This window comes from Aspergillus tanneri, assembly GCF_003426965.1.
Source record: "Aspergillus tanneri strain NIH1004 chromosome Unknown AapTan_5_pilon_pilon_pilon, whole genome shotgun sequence".
Taxonomy (NCBI): Eukaryota; Fungi; Ascomycota; class Eurotiomycetes; order Eurotiales; family Aspergillaceae; genus Aspergillus; species Aspergillus tanneri.
Window position 1 is genome coordinate 4961 of NW_022984632.1, and position 26142 is coordinate 31102.

Genomic DNA, 26142 nt, shown 5'->3' on the forward strand with positions numbered 1-26142 from the left:
CCTAGTATACATATCTCCCCCGCTGCATATCTACCCCCAGTGTATATCTCCCCGGGTATATACCCCCTCGGTGCGTGTGTGTGTTTACTAGTATATACCTCTCCCTGGTATATGCCTTCCACCGGTGCGTACCTCCCCTGGTATATGCCTCCCCCGGTGCGTACCTTCCACCAGTGCGTGTTTACCCTGGTGCGTCTTTGCCCTGGTGTGTGTTTACCCCGGTGCGCCTTTGCCCTAGTACATGCCTTCCCCCGGTGTGTACCTCCCCGGTGCGTACCTCCCCTGATACATACCTCCCCCGGTGCGTACCTCCCCCGGTGCGTACCTCCCCCTGGTCCGTGCCTTCTCCCGGTGCATGCCTTCTCCCGGTGCATACCTCCACCTAGTATATATACTTTGCGTTTGTTTACTTTTAATATATATGTCCCCTGATATATATTTGCCCCCGGTGCGTGTTTACCCCGGTGCGTGTTTGCCCTGGTGTGTGTTTACTCCCGGTGTGTTTTTGCCCCGGTACGTACCTCCCCTGGTACATGCCTCCCCCATTGCATGTTTGCCCCGGTGCGTGTTTGCCCTGGTGTGTCTTTGCCCCGGTGCGTGTTTCCCCGGTGCGTGCTTTTTACCCCGGTGCCATGCCTTCCCCGGTGCGTACCTCCCCGGTGCGTACCTCCCCCGGTGCGTGCCTCCCCCCTCCTGGTGCATGCCTCCTCCCGGTGCGTACCTCCCCTAGTATATATATCCTTTTACGGTACATGCCTCCCGCGGTGCGTACCTCCCCCCTAGTATGTATCCTTTCCTGGTATATTTATCCCCAGTGCGTCCTTCCCCGGTGCGTACCTTCTCTTGGTTCCCTGGTATATACCTCTGCCTAGTACGTGTGTCCACCGCTGTTTATATCCCTATATTATATATGCTCTGCATGTGCTCCTATATTATATACACTTATTAGTCTAAATAACAATTATAAATATATTACTGTTCTTGCTACACTGTATACTAACTAGTTATACCACAAACCCCGTGGATCCCCTCAATTCTTTGCAGATCTGCCATAGCCAGCAAAATAATGCGAATAACTGGCTGTGCTGGCCTTTGGCTCCCCTCCGTGGCCTGCCCCAAAACTGCAACACTTGCATGGTGTTGTTTGCGTCCACCCCGTGCTGCTGCAACCGGCGCTGCCATAGTGGCTGGATCTGCTCCTCCCACGGGCCGTACAGTATTACAGCTGTCATGGGGACCAATATATCCTTATATACACACTCGGTTTGTGTTGGATGGCCATCTAGTACCTCCCATCGTCGACAGATCGTCTGCGGCATATAACAGCGGTAACAAGCGGTATATCTAGCGAATGGAATCTTATACTGGCGAACTAGATTAACCCATGCCTTGGCTTTGTCGCTTTTGGGCCCACGACAAAGTATAACTCGTGTTCGTTCCGTTCCCGTCCTGCAATGGTGCAAATATAGCACTTTTTCTGCCATGGTGCTATCTCGTTTTCAATAGTTTCCTCGTCCAACCACTGCCGTGCATCTTGCACCTGGTGTTGAATACGGGGCGCTGCATGGCGCTGGTCTTGCACCCGTTGGCGCTGGCGTTTCGGCGATACTAACCGTGGGCGTGGGATTGGGGGCGATATTTTGCGTGCTCTGTGGTATAACATGCGATATTACTTGAGTTTCAAATGATTCTGTACTGTCATGGGATTGGGACCGGCGTGTGGGATTTGGCGCGATATTCTGCGTGCTCTGTGGTATAATATGCGATAATGGAAATAATTCGCCACTACCATGGGAATGGGGACTGCCCGTAGCGCTAATCTCGCGTGGTGGGCTTGTCGTGCTGGCGAGATCGTCCATGCGGGTGTCCGGGGAATATCTGTCCGGGGACATGCAAACCGACTCCTGCGCGAGCCAATCGGCGTCACAGCCGTCACAGAGTGCCTCGGTGGAATCAATATCCTGACAGTATCGGCGCGTATAGCCATTCACTGTTTCGTCCATGTACGCGTCAATACAAACCGTCGACATCCCACCCCGGGCGCCACCCCGAGGTACTCGTCCACCAACTCGCGATCCGCCACGGCCTCTGGCGTCTCCGGCGTGGGCTCGTCCCAGCCCTCGGGCTGGATAATAATCGCCTCGCTGCGCTGGCTATCCCGTCCGGCTCGCCCACTTTCCTGCCCGTACTCCAACAACGACCGCGGTGTTCCAATATGGATAATACTGCGAATATCGGGGATATCCACACCCATGCCCAATGCACTGGTGGCGGTAATTACTCGCGCCTCGCCCGGGTAAATCGCTGTAATATAGATGGCTTGTCAACCTGCTTGCTGTAGTACGCCTCGCACGCTAACTCGCGTGCAATCTCCACTACCTGACGGACCACATGGCCGTATACCACCACCTTGCCATCCTTGGCGCGCTGGATTCGCTCGCGGATAAACGCGAGCACCGGCTCGCTGGTAAACCACTGCATGGAACGCCGACCCAGCTCGGGCCGCCACACGCGATACGCCACGTTGGGACGGCTTGTCCGGTCCCGAAATATATGGACTTGCTCGCGGGAATACTCCATGCGCCGGAATAACTTCGCCTCCAACCGCGGCGGCAACGTGGCAGTTAATAACACCATCTGGGTTCGCGCGTGGTTCAACCGCCCCAGCTGTCGCAACTCGGGTCGGAAATCCGTTTGGTCGTTTAATATCACATGGCATTCGTCGATCACGATCCGGTCTAACCGGCGTGTTTGCTGCAACCGGTTAATAAACGTTTGAAAATCCTCCTGCACCGCGGATTCCGGTGTGACCAGTACAATTGTCGCTTCGTCCGGTGGCCGTCGACTATCCCATTCAATGCAGGATATACCCAACTCGCGACAGCGCCGCACCATATCGTTCCGCAATGATATTAATGGCACGACCACAATGGTAGTACCACTGGGCTCGGCGAATGCAGGTAACATAAACAACATGCTTTTTCCCCTCCGGTGCGCATAATGGCGACCACCGGGCTCTTGCCGTCCTGAATGGCGCGCAACGCCGGTGCTTGGACGCCCCGGAACTGGATATCCTCTTGCCCGGTCATGTGCTGCAACGTGGTGCGCATATCTGCGATATTTAACCGGTGACGTCGGACCACTCGGCCCTCCTCGGCTTCGTCCTCCCATGGTGATCTCTTGCGCTTCCCCAACGGGCTGGGCTCCGCGGCGGATGCAAACCCCAAAACCGGTGCCAATCGGTGCTGGAGAGTCGAAACATTGCACGGCGATGTGCCGTGGTCCCAGGCTGCTCCATAATACCACGGCCGTACACTCCACCCGCCAATTGGGATGAATGCGCCGCCTGCAAGTCTGCAATATGGCCTAACCACTGCTCCTCGTCCATACCCTCCTCGGTGTCGGCGTTTAACACAGCCTGCGCCAAGTCTCTCTCCTCCTGCATGTTGCTGGCAAACGCGGCAGTGGGTCGCAAAAATCGTCGGCTAATCCCAATGGCGATATCCCGATACCACTGGATATTAATGGCTTCTTTTAACCGGGTCTTGGTTTCGCGCTTTAACACCTCCCGGAACCGCTCGGACGTCCATTTGCGCCGGGTTCCGGGGTCGGGGCCCCATAAAAACGCATCTTCGCGGATCTGCGCTGCGTGCGTGCCCTGCGCTGTGGTGCCCTGCGCTGCGTGCGTGCCCTGCGCTGTGGTGCCCTGCGCTGCGTGCGTGCCCTGCGCTGCGTGCGTGCCCTGCGATGTGTACGTGCCCTGCGTTGCGTGCGTGCCCTGCGTTGCGTCCATGCCCTGTGCCGTGGTGCCCTGCGCTGCGTACGTGCCCTGCGATGTGTACGTGCCCTGCGTTGCGTGAGCGCCCTGCACCGTGGTGCCCTGCGCTGTGGTGGTGCTTTGCGCTGTGGTGGTGCTTTGCGCTGTGGTGGTGCCCTGTACTGCGCGTATTCCCTGCGTGCCCTGCGTTGCGTTCGTGCCCTGCGCTGTGGTGGTGCCCTGCACTGCGTGCGTTCCCTGCGTTGCGTGCATGCCCTGCGCCGTGGTGCCCTGCGTCTGCTTCGCATGCCATGCGCTTAGTTGCTGCACAAATGGTAATACCAACCATAAATACCACACAATTAATTCACCCACCTCCCGTGGCACAAATCGATGAATGATCTTTATATCGTTACTCGCGTAAAACCCCTTGTGGTACGCCGTCACCAACGCCACCATCCCGTCCTCGATATAGATATTGCGCTGTCGATTCGCCACGGTATTCACATGTTGAATGCTTAATAACTCGGGTGCGCGAGCCGGCTGGCCGGATACCACGTGAACAAGCACTGCTAATTTCTCCTTAAATCGCGCCACGCGCTCCAGATACTGCGCCACCTTCGGCATGTGCAGCCGTCGGGCTTGGCGCCGGACGGTAAACTCCTTCTGCACGGCCGGCTCGGCCGCAACCGGCCGATCATCCACTTGGGCCCCACCGGCCATTGCGTGCGCTGATCCCGCAAAAATTCCATCCCACCGTGGCCTGCGTGGGGTCGTCGTAGATCGCGTGCCATGGAATACTGGGAATGTCTTCCCGCGCTGTCACGCACAGTATGTCGCACAATATCTGGCGTGTGGCCCCGACCAATCCATGGACAAATCCGCGGAAATCGCCCATGGTAAATGTGATATGCTTGTATCCGAGCTCGTCGCCATGGTTCCATGTAATGTGCCCGGGCGCCGTGGTATTATAATGGATCTTTAACCCGTACGTGCGCCAATCCTGCAACGTTTGTATTGGACTGTGGGTGCCACGCACCATAAACCGCTGCACCATCCACTCCACGTGCTCCTGGAATGTTTTCCCGCGATTCTGCCGGCGGATATTCACTATCGGTTGGGGATTACTGCTGGTAATGGGCGATGTGGGGGCGATGATGGGATGCCTTGCTCTGGTTGACTGTAATATCCCTCGTCCGAATAAATATCCTCCAGCTCGTCGTCGGCGCTGGCGAGCACCCACTGCGCGCAGTTACTCTTCTTCTGCCACACCGCGATAATCTCCTCGGGATTCGGATCCAACCAAAGCGCTTTCTGGACAATTATAAAGCGCGCCACCTTGATCACACGCGATAAGATCGGGGATAACTCTCCGGGCCCTGCCATCTGTCCCGGCCCCATCCCAACACGGCCATGGCACATACAAGCACGCTCTCGTACTCATGGCTACGCTGCTTTTGGTTTAGCAACTCGATGCAAAACTCCAAACACGCGCCTTCGATCGGGGTCATGCGCCACGCTGCGTCGTCGTCCTGCGGCTCGCCGGGAATATCCCGGTGGGTAGTGGCGAGGTGCCATAACTGCCGCCATTTCTTGCGCTGCCGTGCTGTCATCCCGTACGGGGACTCGTCCATCCGTGTGGCGCCTGGGTGCGCGCGATAAACGCTAGGATTTGCTGCCATGGCTGCATATGCTTAACCACGCTCTCGGTATCCATATACGCCTGCAACGGTCGATATGGTGTTTGACCCTTTTCAGATCGGATGGCTTCAATGCAGATTGCCTGGCCGCTGTGCTGGACCACGCGCTGGCTCTTGCGCACGACCTGCTCCATGGCGGCCCAAATGTGGCGCACGCCCTGCTCCACGGGATCTGTGGGCTCTTCCTCGGGCGGCGCCACGCTGTCGGTTAGATCCTTTGGTGCGATTCCTTCTAAATACTCGGACCACCGGGTCATGCGCAGCCATGGGTTGGCGTCGGTAATATCAGATGCCTGAATTGTACTCGGCGTGGACTGCGCCTCCTTCCACGCGTTCTCTAGCTCCTGGACAGCAACCTGGATATCATCTGTGGGGATCGCCGGTTCGTCGTTCTCATTTGGATTGCGGATGTGAATATAATGCGATCCTTTGCGCGATGGGAATATCTGCTGGCATGTCACAGATATAAAGGATCGCTGCAGCTCAGCATCTGCACGCACGCGCTCGTCACGGCTTACTCGACCACCATGCGGATACTGGGACCATCCATGGGTGGTGCGCCAGTGCTTTCGCATATTCTCAATTGTTCTTCCTATGTACTGACAGCCCGGGGAATCCCGCCGACATAATAAACCATCAGGTTGTACGGGTATTCCAACCAACGCCTGGTCCAACTGATGGGGAAAATTAACCTGATCGGGGAATGCGCAATATCCTCCCATTGCATTACCTTCTCGCTAATCTGGACAGCATCGGCGTGTGGGATTTGATGGGCGCGATTTTTTAAATGGCGGAGAACCTCGGGGGCCACACACCATGCTGGCATTGCTTGCAAATAATAACAGGTAACATATCAAGCTTCTCGAATATCTGGTGCTCCATGGCCGAAATTAAATTGTTTATTTAAACGCGATCGTATAACTGCAGTTGGGTGTGTTTACCTCTTTCCTAAATAATCCTGCAACCTGGCAAGTTTGGTGGTTATGTAATAACGGCTCGGTCGGCTGTGATACCCCAACAAAATAATTAAGTCGAATAATAAACATCGACCACCACCACAGTATTATATAACGGAATTTCAAGCTCCCATTTTGCCAAGTTACTTTTATAGGTGTCCTGCATCTACTATAAAAATTTAAGCTATGGTATGGGATTATGGGTTGTCGAGCTACCCTACGTTTATAATTTGGAACGACTATATGTTAACGAGAATTCTGCTAGCCAATCAGCGCACGATCCTCGCCCCACTGTTATCCGACCCTAACCAGACTCTACCAACATCCGCCCCAGGCCTGTGGAATAGGCCTGATTCCAATTCTCCTCCTGAGAGCCCTAATTCCTTTGCGTCATTAAGTCAAATGTCTGAAGATGAAGAGGTGCTCCTTAATAAAAAAGGAGATGGAAAAAGCTTTGCAAAAACAAATAGAAAGTGATGCCAAACAAAGTTATATCCAAAAACTTGAGTCTGCAAAGATCTTACTGCAAGAGATCCACCATAGTTTAGCAAATGCTAAGATCCTTGAAGCTCTAGATATGCATCTGGAGGGCCTCTCAGCTATCCAAGACAAATTGCAAAATCCGGAAGCTAAAGGATCCCTGCTTTCCAAAGACAATCAACTTCAAAAACTCCAGAAAGAGGTTAACGCTATTAATCAAAAACTTGATAAAATAGCCCTAGCCTCTTCTCAACCAAAGCAAAACCAGTAAAGCCTTCATACGCAGCAGCAGTCCAAAAAGGAATAAAACCGCAAGTAGTTATCCCAACCAAGAAACAAGATCAGCCAAAACGGGTAGAACAGGCCGCCTACAAAGGTAGTAGGCTTATTCTAGAGGTTTCTGCAGAATTTCTGCAAGACCTAGACTCCTTAAAGCTCCGAAACCAAATCAACCACCAGTTCCAGATAAAAGAAAAAAGGTAGACAAACCTATAGTAAGGACAGCAAGCACTTCCTTTACTAAAAGGACCCTTATCCTCACCACAATGGACGGTATTCAGGCGCCTTATTTAATAGAGAAGCTGGATGTCTGGAAACCACTTATCCCCTATACTAAGTGGATGTTTGATGAACCATGGGCAAAAATAGTTATTCACATGGTCCCCACCAGGCCTTTTGAAACCCAAGAAGGCATGCAGATGCTCAAGGAAGAGATCGAAATCTTTAACCCAGGTCTAAAACTAATGAGGCCCCCAACATGGCTGACCCCAGAACATGTCCGCGAGACCAAAAAATCACTCCTCTATTGTAGTGGACGTGCAGAATGAAGCCATGGCATCCAAGGCAATTAAAAATCAACTCTGTGTTGCAGGAGCTTTATGTAGAGCTACTAAATATATAGAGAAAACTGCCCAATGCCAAAAATGCCAAGGATACAAGCATATTGCCAAATACTGCAAGAATAATCCAAAATGCGCTATTTGCGCAGAAAGGCATGAAACCCAATACCATGAATGTTCCACATGCGAAGTAAAAAGCCAGGAATGTCCCCACACACAGGTTAAATGCGCTAATTGCAATCAAGCCCACAGAGCAGATAGCAAAAACTGCAAGGAATGGGAAAAAGTCAAACCAAAACCAAGGCCTAGGCCTACAGAAAGACCAATCCCAAACAGTAACATGGAATTAGATTACTAATGAATCAGAAAAACACTGATTTTAGGAATCTATTTCCTGCAAAATAATACTGGACGCAATCAGAATGCTATGTTATCTTGCTTAGAAATAGGCCTGGAGCTTAATATCGACTTTATTATCATCCAGGAACCATGGATAGCGCCTGATAATAGCTTTACTATATCCCACCCAGCATACACCCCAATCCTCCCTGAGCAAACCAAGGTTAGACCTAGAGTAGCAATCTACCATAGAAAGCTATCTAGGTTTAATTATTGCCAAAGAAACGATATTAGCACTGATAGTGATTTGCTGGTAATAGATATCTTAGGTGCAGAAATCCAAGATCTGCAGCTAATAAATATATATAACGAGCAATCACTAGAGGAAGGCGCCGAGTGGACAATAGAAAGAGCCCTAGCTAGGGTACCCCCCCCTCCACACATGCAGTAATAGGGGGACTTTAATGCACACCATAGCTGGTGGAACTCAAAGACATTATCACCTACCAGGGCTGATACTTTGATTAAATGGCTTGAAGAACATCAATGTGAACTGCTAAATAAACCTGACCTGCAAACATGCCATAGAAAAGGAATGAGAAATGTCTCTGTTATTGACTTAACCTTTATTACCAAAGGTCTAAATCAATATAGAGTAAATTGGGAAATTGACCAAGAACTCGCCTCGGGATCAGACCACGAAATTTTGCTTTATTCTGTTGAAGTAAAAACACAAGAAATTGAAAACCCCTGGTCAGTTTACCATATAACCTAAAAATGGCAAATTGGGCATTATTCAGCAAGAAAATCCTCGAGCTAGATACAAGCCAAGAATTCAGACAGGGGAGCTTTAATACCGATATAGAGCTAGAAACCGCAGCTCTAAATCTGCAAGAAATAATTCAAATAGCTGCAGATGCTAGTATCCCAAGAAGAAAACCATCTGCCCAGTCAAAAGCATGGTGGTCAAAGGAACTTAAAATACTAAGGAAACAGCTTGGAAAAGCTAGAAAACTTTGGAAAAATAACCCATGTCCAGAGCTCTACGAAAATCTTCTAGAGATTAAAAAAATCAATATTTCCGGGAGATTAAGCAAGCTAAATCCGCATGCTGGAACAAATTCCTAGAAGAAGCTCGGAACAGGGAGATTTTCAAAGCTTTTAGCTATACTAAAAAGAGATCTGTTCAAAAACTGCCTATCTTGACCTATTCTATAGAGAATCAAGAGAAGCAAGCAATCTCCTTTCAAGATAAATGTCATGCATTTCTTTCCACCCTGTTTCAAAACCCCGGAGGCTAAGCCCATTGAGTGGCCAACCAACCAGGCAGAGTCAACCAACTGGCCAGAAACCAGGGAAAACGAGGTGTACACTGCTATCTTTAGTAGCTCTACAAAAAAGGCTCCTGGACCTGATGACATCTCATTCTTAATTATTCAAAAGGCTTACCAAAATATTGCTCCGAGATTCCACGAGCTTTATAAAGCCCTAATTAGAAATGGTTATCATCCCAAATGTTGGAAAACTGCCAAAGGGGTTATTCTTAAAAATCCGCGTCTGCTAAAAGGGACTACTCCAAGCCCAAGGCCTACAGAGTTATTTCCCTGCTTAACTGCCTAGGCAAGGTAGTAGAGAAGATTATTGCAACTAGGCTATCTTATCTAGCTGAACTCCCGCAATCAATCCTTTACCATGACCAAATGGGGGAAGAAAAAAGAAAATCAGCAATTGATATAGCACTATCCCTAGTCCATGACATAGAGGTGGCAAAACATAATAAAATGGTTACTACAGCTCTTTTTATAGATGTAAAAGGAGCTTTTGACCATGTATCTACCAACCAGCTACTTAGAATATGTCTAAAACTAGGTCTTCCACATAACCTGATCCGGTGGATCAAATCCTTTATGTCGGACAGGAAAGTGTTCCTAGCTTTTGACGGTGAAACCAGCAACGAGACCCCAGTGCAAGTAGGGATCCCCAGGGATCACCTATATCACCATCTTGTTCCTTATATATATTAGAGAGCTCTTTCAGCTTGAAATGTATGAGGAACTAGATAGTGATACAAGGAAAGCCTTTGGAAATACCCGAAAGCCTAGCTATATGGATGATATATGCCTTACTATTAGCTCTAATAGCCTAGAGAATAACTGCAGGCAAATAGAGCTGGTAGCCAATGCCATGTTTAAAAAGGAGCCAAAGACCATATCCAGTTTGACCAGGATAAAATAGAGCTTATTCACTTTAGCTCTAAACAACCAGACCAAGAAAACCAAGACATCCAGGTTAAACTAGATAATAATATCATAGTTAAACCAAGCCCTATGGTAAAATGGCTAGGAATCTACATAGATTCTAAACTCCTTTTCAAAGAACACGTGCAAATACGAGTTGCAGCTGCAACTAGGGCATTTCACCAAATAGCGAGGCTCTCAAATACAGAAAAGGGGCTAAGCTTCCAAGCTATAAGACAACTCTATATAGCATGCATTTCGTCTATTGCAGACTATGGAGTCCCTTTATGGTGGAAAGGCCAACAGTACCTAGTAGACCACTACCAGAAACTGCAAAATACAGCCCTAAGGAAAATTCTAGGGACTTTTAAAACATCGCCTATACAGGCCATGGAAATAGAAGCATCCCTGCCCCCACCATTAGTTAGATTTAATAAAATCTGCAGAAACTATGTACTCAGGACTGCTTATTTTATAAAATCCCATGCAATCCAAAGCAGACTTCCAACCACGTTTACGCTAAACCCGGGGAATTTGCCATTGACCAATCAAGGTTTTAGACTGGAATGAGAAACCTAGACGGCTAGATCTAGAAGACCCTGAATACCATCCTAGAGAGACACAAAGAAAACACCCTAGCCAGTTAATTCGACTGCTAGCACTTTTCTCTTTTAAAACATGGAAAGGCACCTTCCAGACACTAGATCACACCCTACCCCCTGGTCCCAGCCATTAAACCAAATAATAGATATATCTATATCTAGCAAACCAAAAGAGCAAGCAGCCCAGGAACACAAGGCGCTAATATCTCAATGGCTTGCTGGTAGAGACAACCACAAGATTATCTTTTATTCAGATGGATCCCAGCTGCAAAGCGGTCAAAATGGAGCAGGAATCTTCCTCCAAGAAAATAATCCTCAAAATCAAAAGGCTTGGGCATGGAATCTAGGTCACGAATACGAGGTCCACGACGCGGAGCTATTTGCTATTCAAAAAGCATTAAAACAAGCATTTAAGACTATTCAAATTCCAACCTTAGATATCTACATCTTTTCAGACAGCCAAGCAGCCTTAAAAGGCTTCAATCAGCGGACACCAACTACGAGCCACACCAAAGAATCTCTAAATGGGCAACTAGGATTAAGGATAAGAATATCAATATTCATATTCACTGGGTTCCGGGCCATCAAGGAATTTTTGGAAATGCTAAAGCTGACGAAGCTGTAAAGGGCTAGAGCCCGTTTGACCTCTCGGGCCAATGTCCCTACTGTCCCCGTTGTCCCTATTGTCCCTACTGTCCCCGTTGTCCCTATTGTCCCTATTGTCCCCGTTGTCCCTATTGTCCCTATTGTCCCTATTGTCCCTACTGTCCCTACTGTCCCTACTGTCCCTACTGTCCCTACTGTCCCTACTGTCCCTACTGACCCTTTTGGCCCATTGGCCCTCGATCGATGTCACGTGACTCCCCACCTTGTTTGTTTACCGCTTGTTTCCTCTTCCTTTCTTCCTTTCTTCCTTTCTTCCCTTCTTCAACGATTCCTTCTTGTACATAACCTATCTTGTAGGTTCTATGGGTTCAGCCCTTGACATTAGGAATCGTTCGTCACTTATCTTATACTGAAACGGAATGGAATAGAACAGAACGGAAAACAACTAATACCGAACAGAATGGAAGGAGAATATAACCCACCAAGTGGGAGTACAGAACTACCAACATGGGCCGAACCCCTATTTCGTCAAATGATAGAACAACAGCAGATAGCTCTTGGTCTGCAACGGGATCACTTCCAGGGGCAAATCCAGACATTACGCGCGGAGCTCCAAGCAGCACTCCAAATGACTCCAACCCCGGCAACTTCGAACACCACACCGAGCGCAGCACCCGTACCTACCCCCTACCTCCTATACAACAGCGCCCTCGCCCGAAGCTAGCCGACCCCGAACGGTTCGACGGGACAGACCTTACGCTTTTCCCACAGTTTTAAGCCAACTGAAAGCGAAGTTACTGATAGACGAGGCCTCTCTTGGAGGAGAGTTGGAACAAATATGGTACGGCTATAGCCGCCTGGGAGGCAAGGCAGCAGCAAGGATCCATGCATGGATCGCAGCCAATGAGTCCTCTCCAAGCTTCACGCTCCAAGGATTTTACAGCCAGCTGGAAAGCGCCTTTAGTGACCCAACCCGTCAAGAGAAGGCCCTAGTACGCCTAAATACTCTACGCCAAAGGAAACCGCTCTGTACTAGAGTTGGTCGCAGAACTCAATGGGTTACTCCTCGAAGCGGGTGGCAGCGGTTGGGAAGATAGAGTTAAAAGGGGTATTTGAAGAGCGCGTTAAACCGAACGATTGAGAACCGATTAATAAATATCGAGGAAAAAAAGAGACTTATGATGGATTTTGCCAACAAGTGCAGGAGATCTCTCATCGCCTTGAGAATTTTAAGCGGAAAGAGAAGGGACCATGGGCACCACCATATTACAAAAACTCCGGTGAAGCTGTTATCCCTTCTAGTGATACTATGGACTGGGAACCAGCAGTGAAAACTGCCAGCTCCCGACGTGCCAAATGGGTAACTCAGGAGGAGATTAACCGACGATGGAGTGAAAGGCTGTGCGTACGTTGCGGAGCCCCAGGCCATATAGTTAAAGACTGTCCCTTCCAACCTCCCAGGAGGCCCCAACCACCTCCGCCTAGGATCCCCATAGTCGCTAATATCACCGGTGCGGTGCTGGAGGACGAGGACAACCTGGAAGACAAAGACAAAGCGGGAAAAGTGTAGCTCCTGTTTTTAAGTCGCGAACAGGAGCGGATAGAGGCGAAAGAAGAATGGGAAAACTTTTAAGGAAAATATGGAAGGTCCACCCTTTATAATTACAGCCCTGGTTAACAAGGAATACAATGCAAATGCTTTAGTTGATACAGGCTGTGACCCTTATGGGATGATCTCTTCCAAGTTTGCCCAAAAAGCTGTCTCCAGCGCATTACCATCCCGCCACGGTTTATTAAAGGAATTGGGGGTGCTAGAGAGTATGTCACCGAGGTAGCCTACATGTCATTAGATATTGGAGGTCACTACCAACGAAGGATATTCCTCTACGTGGCCCCGACTGATATAGGCCACGATATTATACTAGGACTCCCATGGCTAATCTCTCAAAGAGCCAATATATCCACTGATAGATTAAAGTTAATCTTCCAAGACACTGGAACTGAAGTCAGCAGCGAATACCACCAGACCGGAATCCCTAAAATTGCTCCCATTAACGCCAACTCCTTTAATATGTGGGCTAGGAAAAGAAGAAAGAACAAGGAGATACGAGTTTTGCCGCAAGCCTAAAAGATATTGAGAAAGCACTTACAGTAAAGAAATACACGGACCCTAAAGACAAACTACCAGCTCATTACCACCAATTTCTCCCGGTATTCAGCCGCGAAGAAGCCGACAAACTCCCACCGCTCCGTGGAGCTGGAGTCGACCATAAAATTGAGCTGGAAAAAAAGACGAAAACGGAAATACTCGTGAACCCCACATGGACCGCTGTACAACATGTCTCGCGATGAATTACTAGTCCTCAGGAAGACCCTTTTAGAATTATTGGACAAACAGTTTATACGAGTCAGCAATTCGCCCGCTGCAGCCCCGGTTCTCTTAGTAAAGAAACCAGGAGGAGGACTACGTTTTTGTTGTGATTATCGAGGCTTAAATGCAATCACAAAAAGGACCGATATCCACTTCCTTTAATTAATGAGACACTGGAAAGGATTGGGAAGGCATGCTGGTTTACCAAGCTTGATGTTATTGCGTGCATTTCATAAAATCCGGATCTCGCCAGGAGACGAATGGATGACAGCCTTCCGGACTAGATTTGGCCTTTACGAATGGCTAGTAACACCTTTCGGCTTGGCGAACGCTCCAAGCACATTTCAGCGGTATATTAATTGGATCCTGCGTGACTTTCTAGACGAGTTCGCTTCGGCATACTTAGACGATATATTAATTTTCTCATCAGGGTCACTTGCTGAGCACCGAAGCCATGTTAACAAGGTATTGGAACGACTACAAAGGGCCGGATTACAATTGGATATTGACAAGTGCGAGTTTGAAGTCAAAAGCACCAAGTATTTGGGATTTATTATTGAAGCGGGTAAAGGCGTACGCATGGACCCTGCAAAGGTTAAAGCAATACTGGAATGGGCTGTCCCCACGACTGTTAAGGGTGTACGATCATTTTAGGATTCGCAAACTTTTATCGCCGCTTTATAAGGAATTATGCGGATATCGCTGCGCCGTTAAATCAGTTAACGCAGAAAGGACACGAGTTCAAATGGACCGAATCATGCGAGAAGGCCTTCCAGCAACTGAAGACAATGTTTACCACTGCCCCGATTCTTATACAGTTTAGCCCCGAGAGGGAGACTGTTGTTGAAGCAGATTCCTCAATGTGGGCTACAGGGGAACATTATCACAGTACGACGATAACGGACTATTAAGGCCTTGCGCCTATTTCTCTAAGAAAAACAGTCCGGCGGAATGCAATTATGAGATTCATGACAAGGAATTACTGGCTATTATCAACGCTTTAAGGGAATGGGAAGCAGAATTATGCAGTATCGAAGGTTTTCGTATACTAACAGACCATAAAACCTAAAATACTTCACAACACTACGACGGTTAAATGAACGACAAATGCGATGGGCTGCGTTGTTAAGCAGGTATAACTTTACACTGGACTACCGGCCGGGGAACTTGCAGGACGCCCTGATGCACTTTCCCGCAGAGAACAAGACCTCCCACAAGATGATTCAGACGAGCGGCTACAGAACCGTTATCGGTGTCTCTTAGACCCATCTAGATTTCAGAGGAAACCAAGTCTTACCCCTGCAACTGCCAGGATTAGTACAATAACTACTAAATCCACCGAACAGTTAATACCTGAGAAGACCTTTTTAACCTTCCGATAGGTGAACACTGGTCAAGCGCAGAACAACAGGATGTTAAATATGGCGCTATTCGAGCTGCTGTATATGAGGGTGCGGTCCGTTTTCCAAAGGAACTCGGCCTAAAACCGGTATCTCTGACTGCAGTATATCACCCGAGGGCTATTTGCTATACCGAGACCGCCGCTGGGTCCCTGACATCGAATCCCTTCGGACCAGGATTATGCAGGAAACACACGATTCGGTGATCACCGGACACCCAGGCCGCAATACAATGTACGCGATCCTTGCTAGGCAGTTTTACTGGCCTAATATTGCCGCCGATGTCCGCCGCTTTGTGGAAAATTGCGACAAATGCAATGCCAATAAAATATGGAGAGATCGCCGCCATGGAGTACTAAAACCCTTGCCGATACCCGACAGAAAATGGAGAGAAATAGCTATTGATTTTATTGAGAAGCTGCCTGAGTCTAATGGCTGCCAGAATCTTATGGTTATTGTTGATCGCCTAGGGAAAGGTGTTATATTAATACCCTGCGAGCAGATAGATACGCCCACTGTTACTACTAAACTTATCCAACACTTTATTGGATACCATGGTATTCCAAGCGCTATTACGTCTGACCGCGGTGCCCAATTTGTCAGCGATATGTGGGAAAACTTTTGCAAACAACTAGGAATTCGACGACGTCTATCTACTGCTTACCACCCGGAGACCGATGGACAGACTGAACGCATGAATGCGACAATTGAAGCCTATCTCAGGTCCTTTTGTGACCGTACACAAACTAATTGGGCCTCCCTGTCCCCCATAGCTCAACTCGCAGTTAACGGGAGAAACGCTACAGCCACTGGAATTAGCCCTTTCTTCTTAGACCATGGGTACGACATGGAGACAATTCAGCTGGATAATACACAGGATACAAATCTAGTGCCCACAGAAACCCAACGGACCAAAGCTCAACAAGGACATGATATTGTGACTAAATTAGCTCACGCACTGGATATTGCTAAGGCCGAGCTCGCCGCTGCGCAGCAAAAATATGAAGCTTATACTAATCGCCACCGTACATCCGCACCGGCTTACCGTGTGGGTGATAAAGTATGGCTTGACCTACGTAATATACGCACGGAACGACCAAGCAAGAAACTAGATATCCGAAAATGCCAAGTATACAATTATTGAGAAAGTAGGCTCACACGCCTATCGGCTTAACACTCCTCCCGGAATTCATAATGTTTTCCATGTCATGTTACTACGACCTGCCAATTCTAACCCTTTCCCGAGCCAGCAAAATGACGACTACCAGCCCCCTCCCCAGCTAGTCGACGGTGAAGAAGAATATCTGGTACAGGAAATCCTAGACGAACGGTTTGCACGTGTAGGACGAGGTTTTCGCCATGAGTTCCTAGTTAAATACACCGGTTACCAGCAACCTGAATGGAATCACGCTGATGCAATGGAGGACACCGAAGCACTTGACCGCTGGCGAAAGGATCACCCCCAACCGCCACAGAAGCCGAAGAAAGAAGAAGCCAAAAAGAAACCGAAAAGGTAGCCAAATATTAGGGCCCTACGCCCTAACATACGTCCAGCTCGGAAGTGCGTCACATGGGCAGACGGTGTCCCCACAGAAGTTGATCCATGGCGGAGCCATGGATCCATTCCTCCCCACGCTTCGCACTCCAGTCAATGGGAACACTATTGTTGGATGAGCGGCCCAACACCAAAAGCCAAAGAACCGGTAGGGAGGGAGTAGTGTAAAGGGCTAGAGCCCGTTTGACCTCTCGGGCCAATGTCCCTACTGTCCCCGTTGTCCCTATTGTCCCTACTGTCCCCGTTGTCCCTATTGTCCCTATTGTCCCCGTTGTCCCTATTGTCCCTATTGTCCCTATTGTCCCTACTGTCCCTACTGTCCCTACTGTCCCTACTGTCCCTACTGTCCCTACTGTCCCTACTGACCCTTTTGGCCCATTGGCCCTCGATCGATGTCACGTGACTCCCCACCTTGTTTGTTTACCGCTTGTTTCCTCTTCCTTTCTTCCTTTCTTCCTTTCTTCCCTTCTTCAACGATTCCTTCTTGTACATAACCTATCTTGTAGGTTCTATGGGTTCAGCCCTTGACAGAAGCAGCTAAGTATGGGGCAGAATGGACAAGTAAATACCATAAGTGCCCTATCTCAGTTAGCCATCTTAAACGAGAGCTTAAAGCGAAATGCCTTGAGGATTGGGATAAAGCATGGGAAAATACTAAGAAAAGTGATCAATACAGGGGCTTTAATTCCATAGCTTCATGGAAGCCAAACCCCTAAGGCTTCCCAAGCAGACCTGGTCAACCATCATCCAATTAAAGCTAGGGCACGGCTACTTCAGATCATATTTAGTTAGAACACCTAACTATAATAGTGATATATGCACGTCATGCCACAGCAATAAACCTCAAACTCCATACCACCTACTCCTCCAGTGCCCGGCAACCAGGGACATCAGAAAAGGGTCTATAGAGACCCTAGACAAAAAAGACCGAAATTTGCCTTATCTTTTCACGAAGAAAGCAGGGCAAGAACAACTGATCAAATTCCTAAAGGAAAGCGGGATCGCCACTAGAAAGTGGCTCTTGGATCCATAGGGAAAACAAAAAGAAAAAGCAAAAATAAAAAAATAAAAACAGTGGAAATTAGCATGTTTCAACTCCTTATTTAAGGTCCCCCACCCCTAGAATGTCATATTGCTTAGTTATGTTTGATTTTACCCACTATGTACGTATCTGTTTGTTAGTTTAAATCCTACCACCCAGGGGTGGTAGGTAGAGCATCATAGTCTCTGACTGAAAAATGCTCTATAATATGGAAGAATAATAATAATAATAATAACTGACAGCCCGGGGAATCCCGCCGACATAATAAACCATCAGGTTGTACGGGTATTCCAACCAACGCCTGGTCCAACTGATGGGGAAAATTAACCTGATCGGGGAATGCGCAATATCCTCCCATTGCATTACCTTCTCGCTAATCTGGACAGCATCGGCGTGTGGGATTTGATGGGCGCGATTTTTTAAATGGCGGAGAACCTCGGGGCCACACACCATGCTGGCATTGCTTGCAAATAATAACAGGTAACATATCAAGCTTCTCGAATATCTGGTGCTCCATGGCCGAAATTAAATTGTTTATTTAAACGCGATCGTATAACTGCAGTTGGGTGTGTTTACCTCTTTCCTAAATAATCCTGCAACCTGGCAAGTTTGGTGGTTATGTAATAACGGCTCGGTCGGCTGTGATACCCCAACAAAATAATTAAGTCGAATAATAAACATCGACCACCACCACAGTATTATATAACGGAATTTCAAGCTCCCATTTTGCCAAGTTACTTTTATAGGTGTCCTGCATCTACTATAAAAATTTAAGCTATGGTGGATTATGGGTTGTCGAGCTACCCTACGTTTATAATTTGGAACGACTATATGTTAACGAGAATTCTGCTAGCCAATCAGCGCACGATCCTCGCCCCACTGTTATCCGACCCTAACCAGACTCTACCAACATCCGCCCCAGGCCTGTGGAATAGGGATGGGGTGTCAAGGGCTAAACCTCTATAACCTAATAACTAGGGTGGATACAAAAGGAATCGTCGAAGAGGAAAGAGAAGAGGAAACAGCGATGAGACGATTGCGAAGTAGGGGGAAGTCACATGATAGAGTGTACTAATCAATATACTAATCATGTGGCAGGCGAGGAGAAAGGAAACACGAGGGCTGAGGGCCCGAGTAGGCTGAGGGGCTCTAGCCCCTTACACTACTCCCCCCTTCCTATATAAGGCCTCCGAAGGAGGCCTAATAGCGAGGCGGGTTGCTGGCGCGGGCTGTAAGCTTTTTCGGAGGTTTCTCGGAAGTATCAGACAAAGTAGAGCGGGCATCGCAGTCTGCGATCCAATGATCATTAGAACCGCAGTAAAGGCATAAATTATTCGCAAGTCGGAAACGGCGGCGGTCAGAGGTGGTGGATTCATGAGAAGAATCAGATAAAACAGGCGAAGCAGCTCGGGCTACTCTCACAGAGCCAACATGAACAGGATTGGGGTTTATTTTAACTGAGTTGACTCGGACCGGATCAGTATCCATTGGGTCTGTATTCGGGGTCAAAGCTGGTTTCGGGGCTGATTTTGGACTAGGACGGGTACGCCGATCGGTACTCTGGACAAGTTCAATATATTCATTATAGGGAAGATCAAAGAGAGAATTATTCGAGTCTTCTAGTATTCGACGGAGATTAGGCCGTAGCCCCCGGTGTAGCGTGGTAACACGTGATATATCTGGCCATGAGTTTACATTGGCTTCATATGAAAGTCGTTCAAAACGAGCAAGGTAGGCGATAAGCGATTCGTCATCCCTCTGTTGTATAGAAGTAAAGCGCTGAATAGCCTCCTGCTGTTCCCGTGGGTTATGGCATAGACGCTGAAAAAAGAGAAAATAACTTCAGGATCCCATAGCTGGTTTTCTTCGGCAGATTGGCGGAGGTGCAGGACAGAAGCTTGCTGAGACTGTTCTAGTCGATCCCATACATAGTCAAAAGCATCAGCTCCTACGAGCTGGTCTGATCGAAGTTTTGCTTTAATTGACGGGAGCCATGTGCGAAGCGTGTATGGTTTACCGTTAAAGCGAGGCGGATCTGGCAGGCGGGATCTGGGTGTCTGGACGGAAAGAAGCTGCGTACGAAGCTGGTGGACATCTGTTCGGGAAGCATCAAGGTCCGCACGTAGTTGCTGTATCTCATTACGATGGTTTTGAATATCAAGGCGCTGGTTTTGGAGCTCTTGCTGGAGCTGCTGCACAAGCAGGAGGAGTGGATTCGGGTCGGACATCGTAAAGATATTCCCATAGACTGGCGGACAGGCAGGCAAGCGGGCGGGCGAGCAGGCAGGCAGGCGAGCGGGCGGACAAGCGGGCAGGCGAGCGGGCAGACAGGCAGACAAGGACGATTCCTAATGTCAAGGGCTAAACCTCTATAACCTAATAACTAGGGTGGATACAAAAGGAATCGTCGAAGAGGAAAGAGAAGAGGAAACAGCGATGAGACGATTGCGAAGTAAGGGGGGGGAAGTCACATGATAGAGTGTACTAATCAATATACTAATCATGTGGCAGGCGAGGAGAAAGGAAACACGAGGGCTGAGGGCCCGAGTAGGCTGAGGGGCTCTAGCCCCTTACATGGGGACTGGATAGCATAGAAATATTCTTCGTAACACATGGCAAATGGGATATATCCTTATTTTATAATATATAACCAAATATACTAAACTTTACATAGCCTGCTGCTCCAATTCCATACATACCCGCCGTAACCAACAAAACAATATAAATAACTGGTTGTGCTGTCCTACTCCCCCACTGGTGGCCTGTCCTAAAAATGCCCCAACCTGTTCGATATCCTGCCAATCTACTCCGAATGCCTGTAATTACTGTGCCCATAACGGCTACACCTGCTCCGCCCACGGTCCATACACCATAGCCGCGGTTATAGGGATTAATACATCATGATATGCACATGTGGCCTGGCTACCGACCTGCCATCTATTACATATACTCTGGGGCATCCCACACCGGAAACATGCACTAAACTGGGCATACCGAATCTTCTGTCGGATCTCCACCATCCACTGTTTCGCTGTCTGACTGGCGGGACCACGGCAACTGTACAAATCATGCTTGTTCCATGCATGTCCCTGCACCGTGCAAATATAACACTGCCGTTGCCACTGTGGTGCCTGGGATTTGATAAACTCCTTATCCAACCACTGCTGCGCATCCTGGGTGCGTTGCTGACTGTCGACTGCGGCCTGCCGTTGAACCTGGATCCGCTGCCGTTGCTGTTCCGCCACGTCAATCCAGGGGGGCTGGGATTGGAATGATGCCGGGCTGGCATTAGAACTAGACGGATAATCAATCTTTATGGATGGGGGGGAATAGGTGGGGGAATCACTGCCTCCACCGGGACTCGACCGGATATAATTGGGGTGCGATAACGGTGGTGATTCGATTATTACTAGATCTACCATGGAACCCTCTGCCTTAACAATGGATACCGAATGCCAATCAGGATGGCATCCATCACATGGAACCTCCTCGGGATTCTGATCCTGGCAATATTGCCGCTGATATCTATCCACGGTGCTGTCTAAATATTAATCCAATACATACTATCTGCATCCCACGCCGGGTATTACATCCATATATTCCGCCACCAATGCGGTATCGTCGGGGATGTATCCAGGCCGGGATGCTGGGAGCCCTCCGGCTGGATAATAATGGCCTCACTGGCCTCTCCGTCCCGTCCGGCACAACCACTTTCCTGCGTGTAATCCAACAATGACCGGGGCATGCCAACGTGGATAATACACTAGATATTGGGGATATCAACTCCCATTCCCAATGCACTGGTGGCGGCAATCACCCGGGTCTGGCCCTGTGTGAACCGCTGTAATATCGACGGTTTATCAATCTGCCGGCTGTAATATGCCTCGCACTGCAATTCCTGTGCAATGTCCACAACCTGGCGGACCACGTTGGCGTAAATAATAACCTTCCCCGTGGACACCCGCTGGATTCGCTCCCGGATAAATACCACGACCGGTGCGCTGGTCAACTATATGGGACTAGCTTTGATGGGGGACACTATATACGATACGCCACATTCGGACGGCTGGTACGGGCCCGAAATATGCTGATCTGGTCGGGACGATACTCTATCCGCTGCAACAATGTTGTTTCCAATGTGGGGGGCAACGTGGCCGTCAGCAATACTATCTGCGTGCGTGCATGGTTCAACCGTCTTAACTATTGCAACTCGGGTCGAAAATCCCGCTGGTTATTTAATACGACATGGCATTTGTCAATCACGATCCGATCTAACCGCCGGGTCTGCTGTAATCGGTTAATAAACATGTGGAAATCGTCTGTCACCGCCGATTCCGGCGTCACCAATACGATCGTGGCTTCGTCGGGTGGTTAACGGCTCTCCCACGCCACGCATAATATACCTAATACCTGGCACTGTCGGATTATATCACTCCGCAATGCCAGCAATGGCACCACGACAATGGTCGTTCCGCTGGGGCTCGGCAAATGCTAGTAATATAAACAACATGCTCTTGCCTCCCCGTGGGCATCACCGCCACCACCGGGCTCTCTCCGTCTTGGATGGCCCGTAACGCGGGGGCCTGGACCCCCGGAATTAAATGGTCTCCTGCCCCGTTATCTGCTGCAGCACGGTTTCCATATTAATGGTGTTCAACCGGTGGCGCCGGATAACACAGCTCTCCTCGGCCTCGTCCTCCCACGGCGCCCGTTTGCGTTTGCCCGTGTCTCCGGGAGCCTCGGCCGATGCAAATCCTAAAACCGATGCCAATCCATGCTAGACAACCGAAACATGGCCCGGCGGCGGGCGGTGGTCCCAGGGTGCTCCATGATATCCCGGGCGTATATCATGCCCGCCGTGTGGGGAATGCGTGGCCTGCTCGTCCACGATAGCCTCCATCCACTGGTCCTCGTCCATGTCGATCTCGGGGGATCTCGGGGCCTTCTCCTCCTGTGCGTTGCTGGGGAATGCGCTGCTTGGCCACATCTACCACCAGCTAATCCCGATAGCAATCTCGCGATATGCCTGGATGTTGACTGCGTAATGCAACCGCATCTTGGTCTCACGCTTTAACACCTCACGGAACCGTTCGGACGTCCATGCCCGCTGCGTGCCGGGATCGGGGCCCCAAATGGACGGCGACGTGGATGCTGGTGGGGGCCCGGACGGTGCTGTGGATGCCGGTGGGGGCCCGGACGGTGCTGTGGATACCGGTGGGGAACGGACGGCGCTGTGGATGCCGGTGGGGAATGGACGGTGCTGTGGATACCGGTGGGGAATGGACGATTCGTCGAGCCGGCGCTGATACCACACCTCCAATTGCTGGGCAAATGGCAATACCAACCACAAATACCATATAATTAACTCGCCCACTTCCCGCGGGATATATCGACTGACGACCTTGACATCGTTGCTGGCATAAAATCCCTTGTGATATGCCGACACCAATGTTACCATGCCGTCCTTGATAAATACATTGCGCCGCTGGTTGGTCTCGGTGTTGACATGCTGCAAGCTCAACAGCTCCGGGGCCCGGCCGGGCTGCCCGCCGACCACATGCACTAACACGGCCAATTTCTCCTTAAATCGCGCCACACGCTGCAAATACTGCATCACCAATCATGGCTGGAACTGCGTGGGCTGGCGGCGGTGAATAAACTGCACCTGCATGTCCGGCTCGGTCCGGATCCGCTCCATAATCCACTGGGGGCCGTCGACCGGCCATGATGTTCGCTGATCGCGCAAAAGCTCCATCCCACGGCGCTTTGGGTGGGATCGTCGTACAACGCGTGCCATGGGATGACGGGCGTCTGGCCAAATATCAGCTCGTCGCATAAAATCCGGCGCGTGGCTGTGGTCAATCCGTGCACAAACCCCGGAAATCGCCCATGGTGAACTGCAGGTGCTTATACAGCAACCGATCTGGCTGCATCCATGTGACATGCCCCGGGGCCGTGGTGTTGTAATAGATCTTTAACCCGTATGTGCGCCAGTCCTGCAATGTCTCCATTGGGATATGCGTGCCCCGGACCATGAGCTGGCTAACCATCCATGTTACCTGCTCCTGAAACGTTTTCCGGGATGGATCACGCTGGCTGATATTAATCCGGGATTGGGGGTCCCCACTGCGCATGGGCGATGTTGGCGGGGACGATGGGGGCCCCTCCACCTCGCTGCCGTATACGGAATTGGTCTCAATATTATCCACGGCTGCGGCACTGCGTAATGTCCACTCGGCACAGTTCTGCGGTTTCTGCCATGTCTCGATAATCTGCATCACATCGGGATCCAACCACAATGCCTTCTGGACAATCATGAACCGGGCGATCTTGATCACCCGCGACAAAATCGGCGGATAACTCTCGGCATCCTGCCATCCAAACTCCCCACGGCCTAATACCGCCATCGCGCATATCAACACACTCTCGTACTCCTGCGCATGGTATGTCTGGTTCATTAGCTTAATACAACACTCCAAACACGCCCGTTCGATGTCACTCATCATCCACTGTGCACGCTCCGGATCCCTCTCGTCTGTGGAATCCGCCTCGTCGATGGAATTGGGACTGCTGATCTGGCTGGCCATCTGCCATAGCTGCCGCCATTTTTCCGCTGCCGTGGGGTCATTCCGTACGGTGGACGCTTTTCTGGGTGTGGGGCCTGCGTGCGTGCGATGAACGCTAATATCTGCTGCCATGGCTGTACATGCTTGGCCACGCTGTCTGCATCCATATACACCTGCAACGGGCGATATGGGGTCTGCCCTTTCTCGGATCGCACCGCTTCGATCCGGATCGCTTGACCGGTATGTTGCACCGTCCACTGGCTCTTGCGTACCACTCCCTCCATGGCTTTCCATATCCGCTGCACGCCCTGCTCCACGGGACCATCGGCGTCTGGCAACGGGGGCGACCATGGCATACAATGCGTCGTAATCGCTGGGCGTGGTAAACTCCTGTAAATACTGGGTCCACCCCGTCATCCGCAACCACGGGTTGGCGTCGTGGATCTCTCCAGCCCCGGTCGCACCGGTCTGGATCTTCATCACCTCCCATGCCTCGGTGATCTGCTGGATCGCCTGGTCGACCTGCTCTGTGTGGACGGGAATCGACGGTTCCTCCTCGCTCCCACGGACATAGATGTAATGGGATCCTTTCCGCGATGGGAATATCTGCTGGCATGTCACGATTATATATAATTATCGCAGCTTTGCTTTCTGTGCTTGTTGCTCCTCGCGCGTGGTTCGGCCCCGTCGGGTATGCTGCGACTATCCATAGACCGTCCGCCAGTAATTGCACATGCTATTCAAGCTCCGTCCAATGTACTAACAGCCGGGGTAATCTCGGCGACATAACAACCCATCCGGGTATGTGGGCAACTAGGATGGTATTTATTACATGGAACCTCCTCGGGATTCTTATCCTGGTAATATTACCACTGACACCTATCTACACTGCTATCTAAATATCTATTTAATACATGCTGTCTACACCCCACGCCGGGCATTATATCTGTATATTCCGCCACCAATGCGGTATTATCAGGGGATGTATCCGGGCCGGCATGCCGGGAACTTGCTGGCCGGATAATAATAGGGTCACTCGCCTGTCTATCCTGTCCGGCACGACTACTTTCCTGCGCGTAATCCAACAATGACCGTGGCGTGCCAATGTGGATAATACAATAAATATCGGGGATATTAACCACCATGCCTAATACACTGGTATGGCGATCACCCAGGTCTGGCACTGCGTAAATTGCTGCAAGATTAATGGCTTATTAATCTGCTGGCTGTGGAACGCCTCGCATCTAATTATCTGTGCTATCTCCACAACCTGGTGGACTACATTGGCGTAAATAATCACCTTCCCCGGCTGGGCCTGCTGGATCCATTCCCAGATAAATACCGTTACTGGTTCCGCGGTAAACTACTCCGGACAGGACCCTAAACGGCTGCCATACCCGGTATGCCACGCTCGGACGGCTAGTCCGGTCCCGGAATATATATACCTGGTCCCGGGAACACTTTATGCGCTGGAACAACATTGGTTCCAACTAGGGGGTAATATAGCTGTTAACAACACTATCTATATTCGCGCGTGGTGCAACCGCTCTAGCTACTATAACTGTAGCTGAAAATCGCGCTGCTCGTTCAACACTATGTAGCATTTGTTCACAATAATCTAGTCCCCTGGTGCGTCTGCTGCAATTGGTTAATAAATATGTGGAAGTTGTCTGTCACAGTGGATTCCAGTGT

General features: G+C 49.8%; 6 protein-coding genes across 6 annotated transcripts; all 6 read right to left on the minus strand.

Annotated features, from left to right (window-relative positions):
• Positions 1 to 1499: 1499 nt before the first annotated feature.
• Positions 1500 to 2254, minus strand: ATNIH1004_009434 (uncharacterized protein; the record flags this gene model as incomplete). The annotated part of the gene is made up of 2 exons (XM_033574026.1): positions 1500 to 1961; positions 2018 to 2254. The coding sequence occupies 2 exons, from the start codon at positions 2252 to 2254 to the stop codon at positions 1500 to 1502; spliced, it is 699 nt and encodes a 232-aa protein (XP_033422044.1).
• A 23-nt stretch (positions 2255 to 2277) lies between these two features.
• Positions 2278 to 6283, minus strand: ATNIH1004_009435 (uncharacterized protein; the record flags this gene model as incomplete). The annotated part of the gene is made up of 8 exons (XM_033574027.1): positions 2278 to 2946; positions 3009 to 3346; positions 3391 to 4520; positions 4588 to 4829; positions 4886 to 5095; positions 5182 to 5422; positions 5479 to 6131; positions 6188 to 6283. 8 exons carry the CDS (start codon positions 6281 to 6283, stop codon positions 2278 to 2280), a joined length of 3579 nt encoding a protein of 1192 aa, XP_033422045.1.
• Positions 6284 to 19084: 12801 nt separating this feature from the next.
• On the minus strand, positions 19085 to 20112 carry ATNIH1004_009436 (uncharacterized protein; the record flags this gene model as incomplete). The annotated part of the gene is made up of 2 exons (XM_033574028.1): positions 19085 to 19642; positions 19705 to 20112. The coding sequence occupies 2 exons, from the start codon at positions 20110 to 20112 to the stop codon at positions 19085 to 19087; spliced, it is 966 nt and encodes a 321-aa protein (XP_033422046.1).
• A 612-nt stretch (positions 20113 to 20724) lies between these two features.
• ATNIH1004_009437 (uncharacterized protein) lies at positions 20725 to 22802 on the minus strand (the record flags this gene model as incomplete). The annotated part of the gene is made up of 4 exons (XM_033574029.1): positions 20725 to 21421; positions 21475 to 21647; positions 21702 to 21893; positions 22671 to 22802. The coding sequence occupies 4 exons, from the start codon at positions 22800 to 22802 to the stop codon at positions 20725 to 20727; spliced, it is 1194 nt and encodes a 397-aa protein (XP_033422047.1).
• Positions 22803 to 22871: 69 nt separating this feature from the next.
• Positions 22872 to 23681, minus strand: ATNIH1004_009438 (uncharacterized protein; the record flags this gene model as incomplete). Its single annotated transcript, XM_033574030.1, has 2 exons — positions 22872 to 23492; positions 23550 to 23681. The coding sequence occupies 2 exons, from the start codon at positions 23679 to 23681 to the stop codon at positions 22872 to 22874; spliced, it is 753 nt and encodes a 250-aa protein (XP_033422048.1).
• Positions 23682 to 23742: 61 nt separating this feature from the next.
• Positions 23743 to 25931, minus strand: ATNIH1004_009439 (uncharacterized protein; the record flags this gene model as incomplete). The annotated part of the gene is made up of 2 exons (XM_033574031.1): positions 23743 to 25037; positions 25751 to 25931. The coding sequence occupies 2 exons, from the start codon at positions 25929 to 25931 to the stop codon at positions 23743 to 23745; spliced, it is 1476 nt and encodes a 491-aa protein (XP_033422049.1).
• Positions 25932 to 26142: the final 211 nt, after the last annotated feature.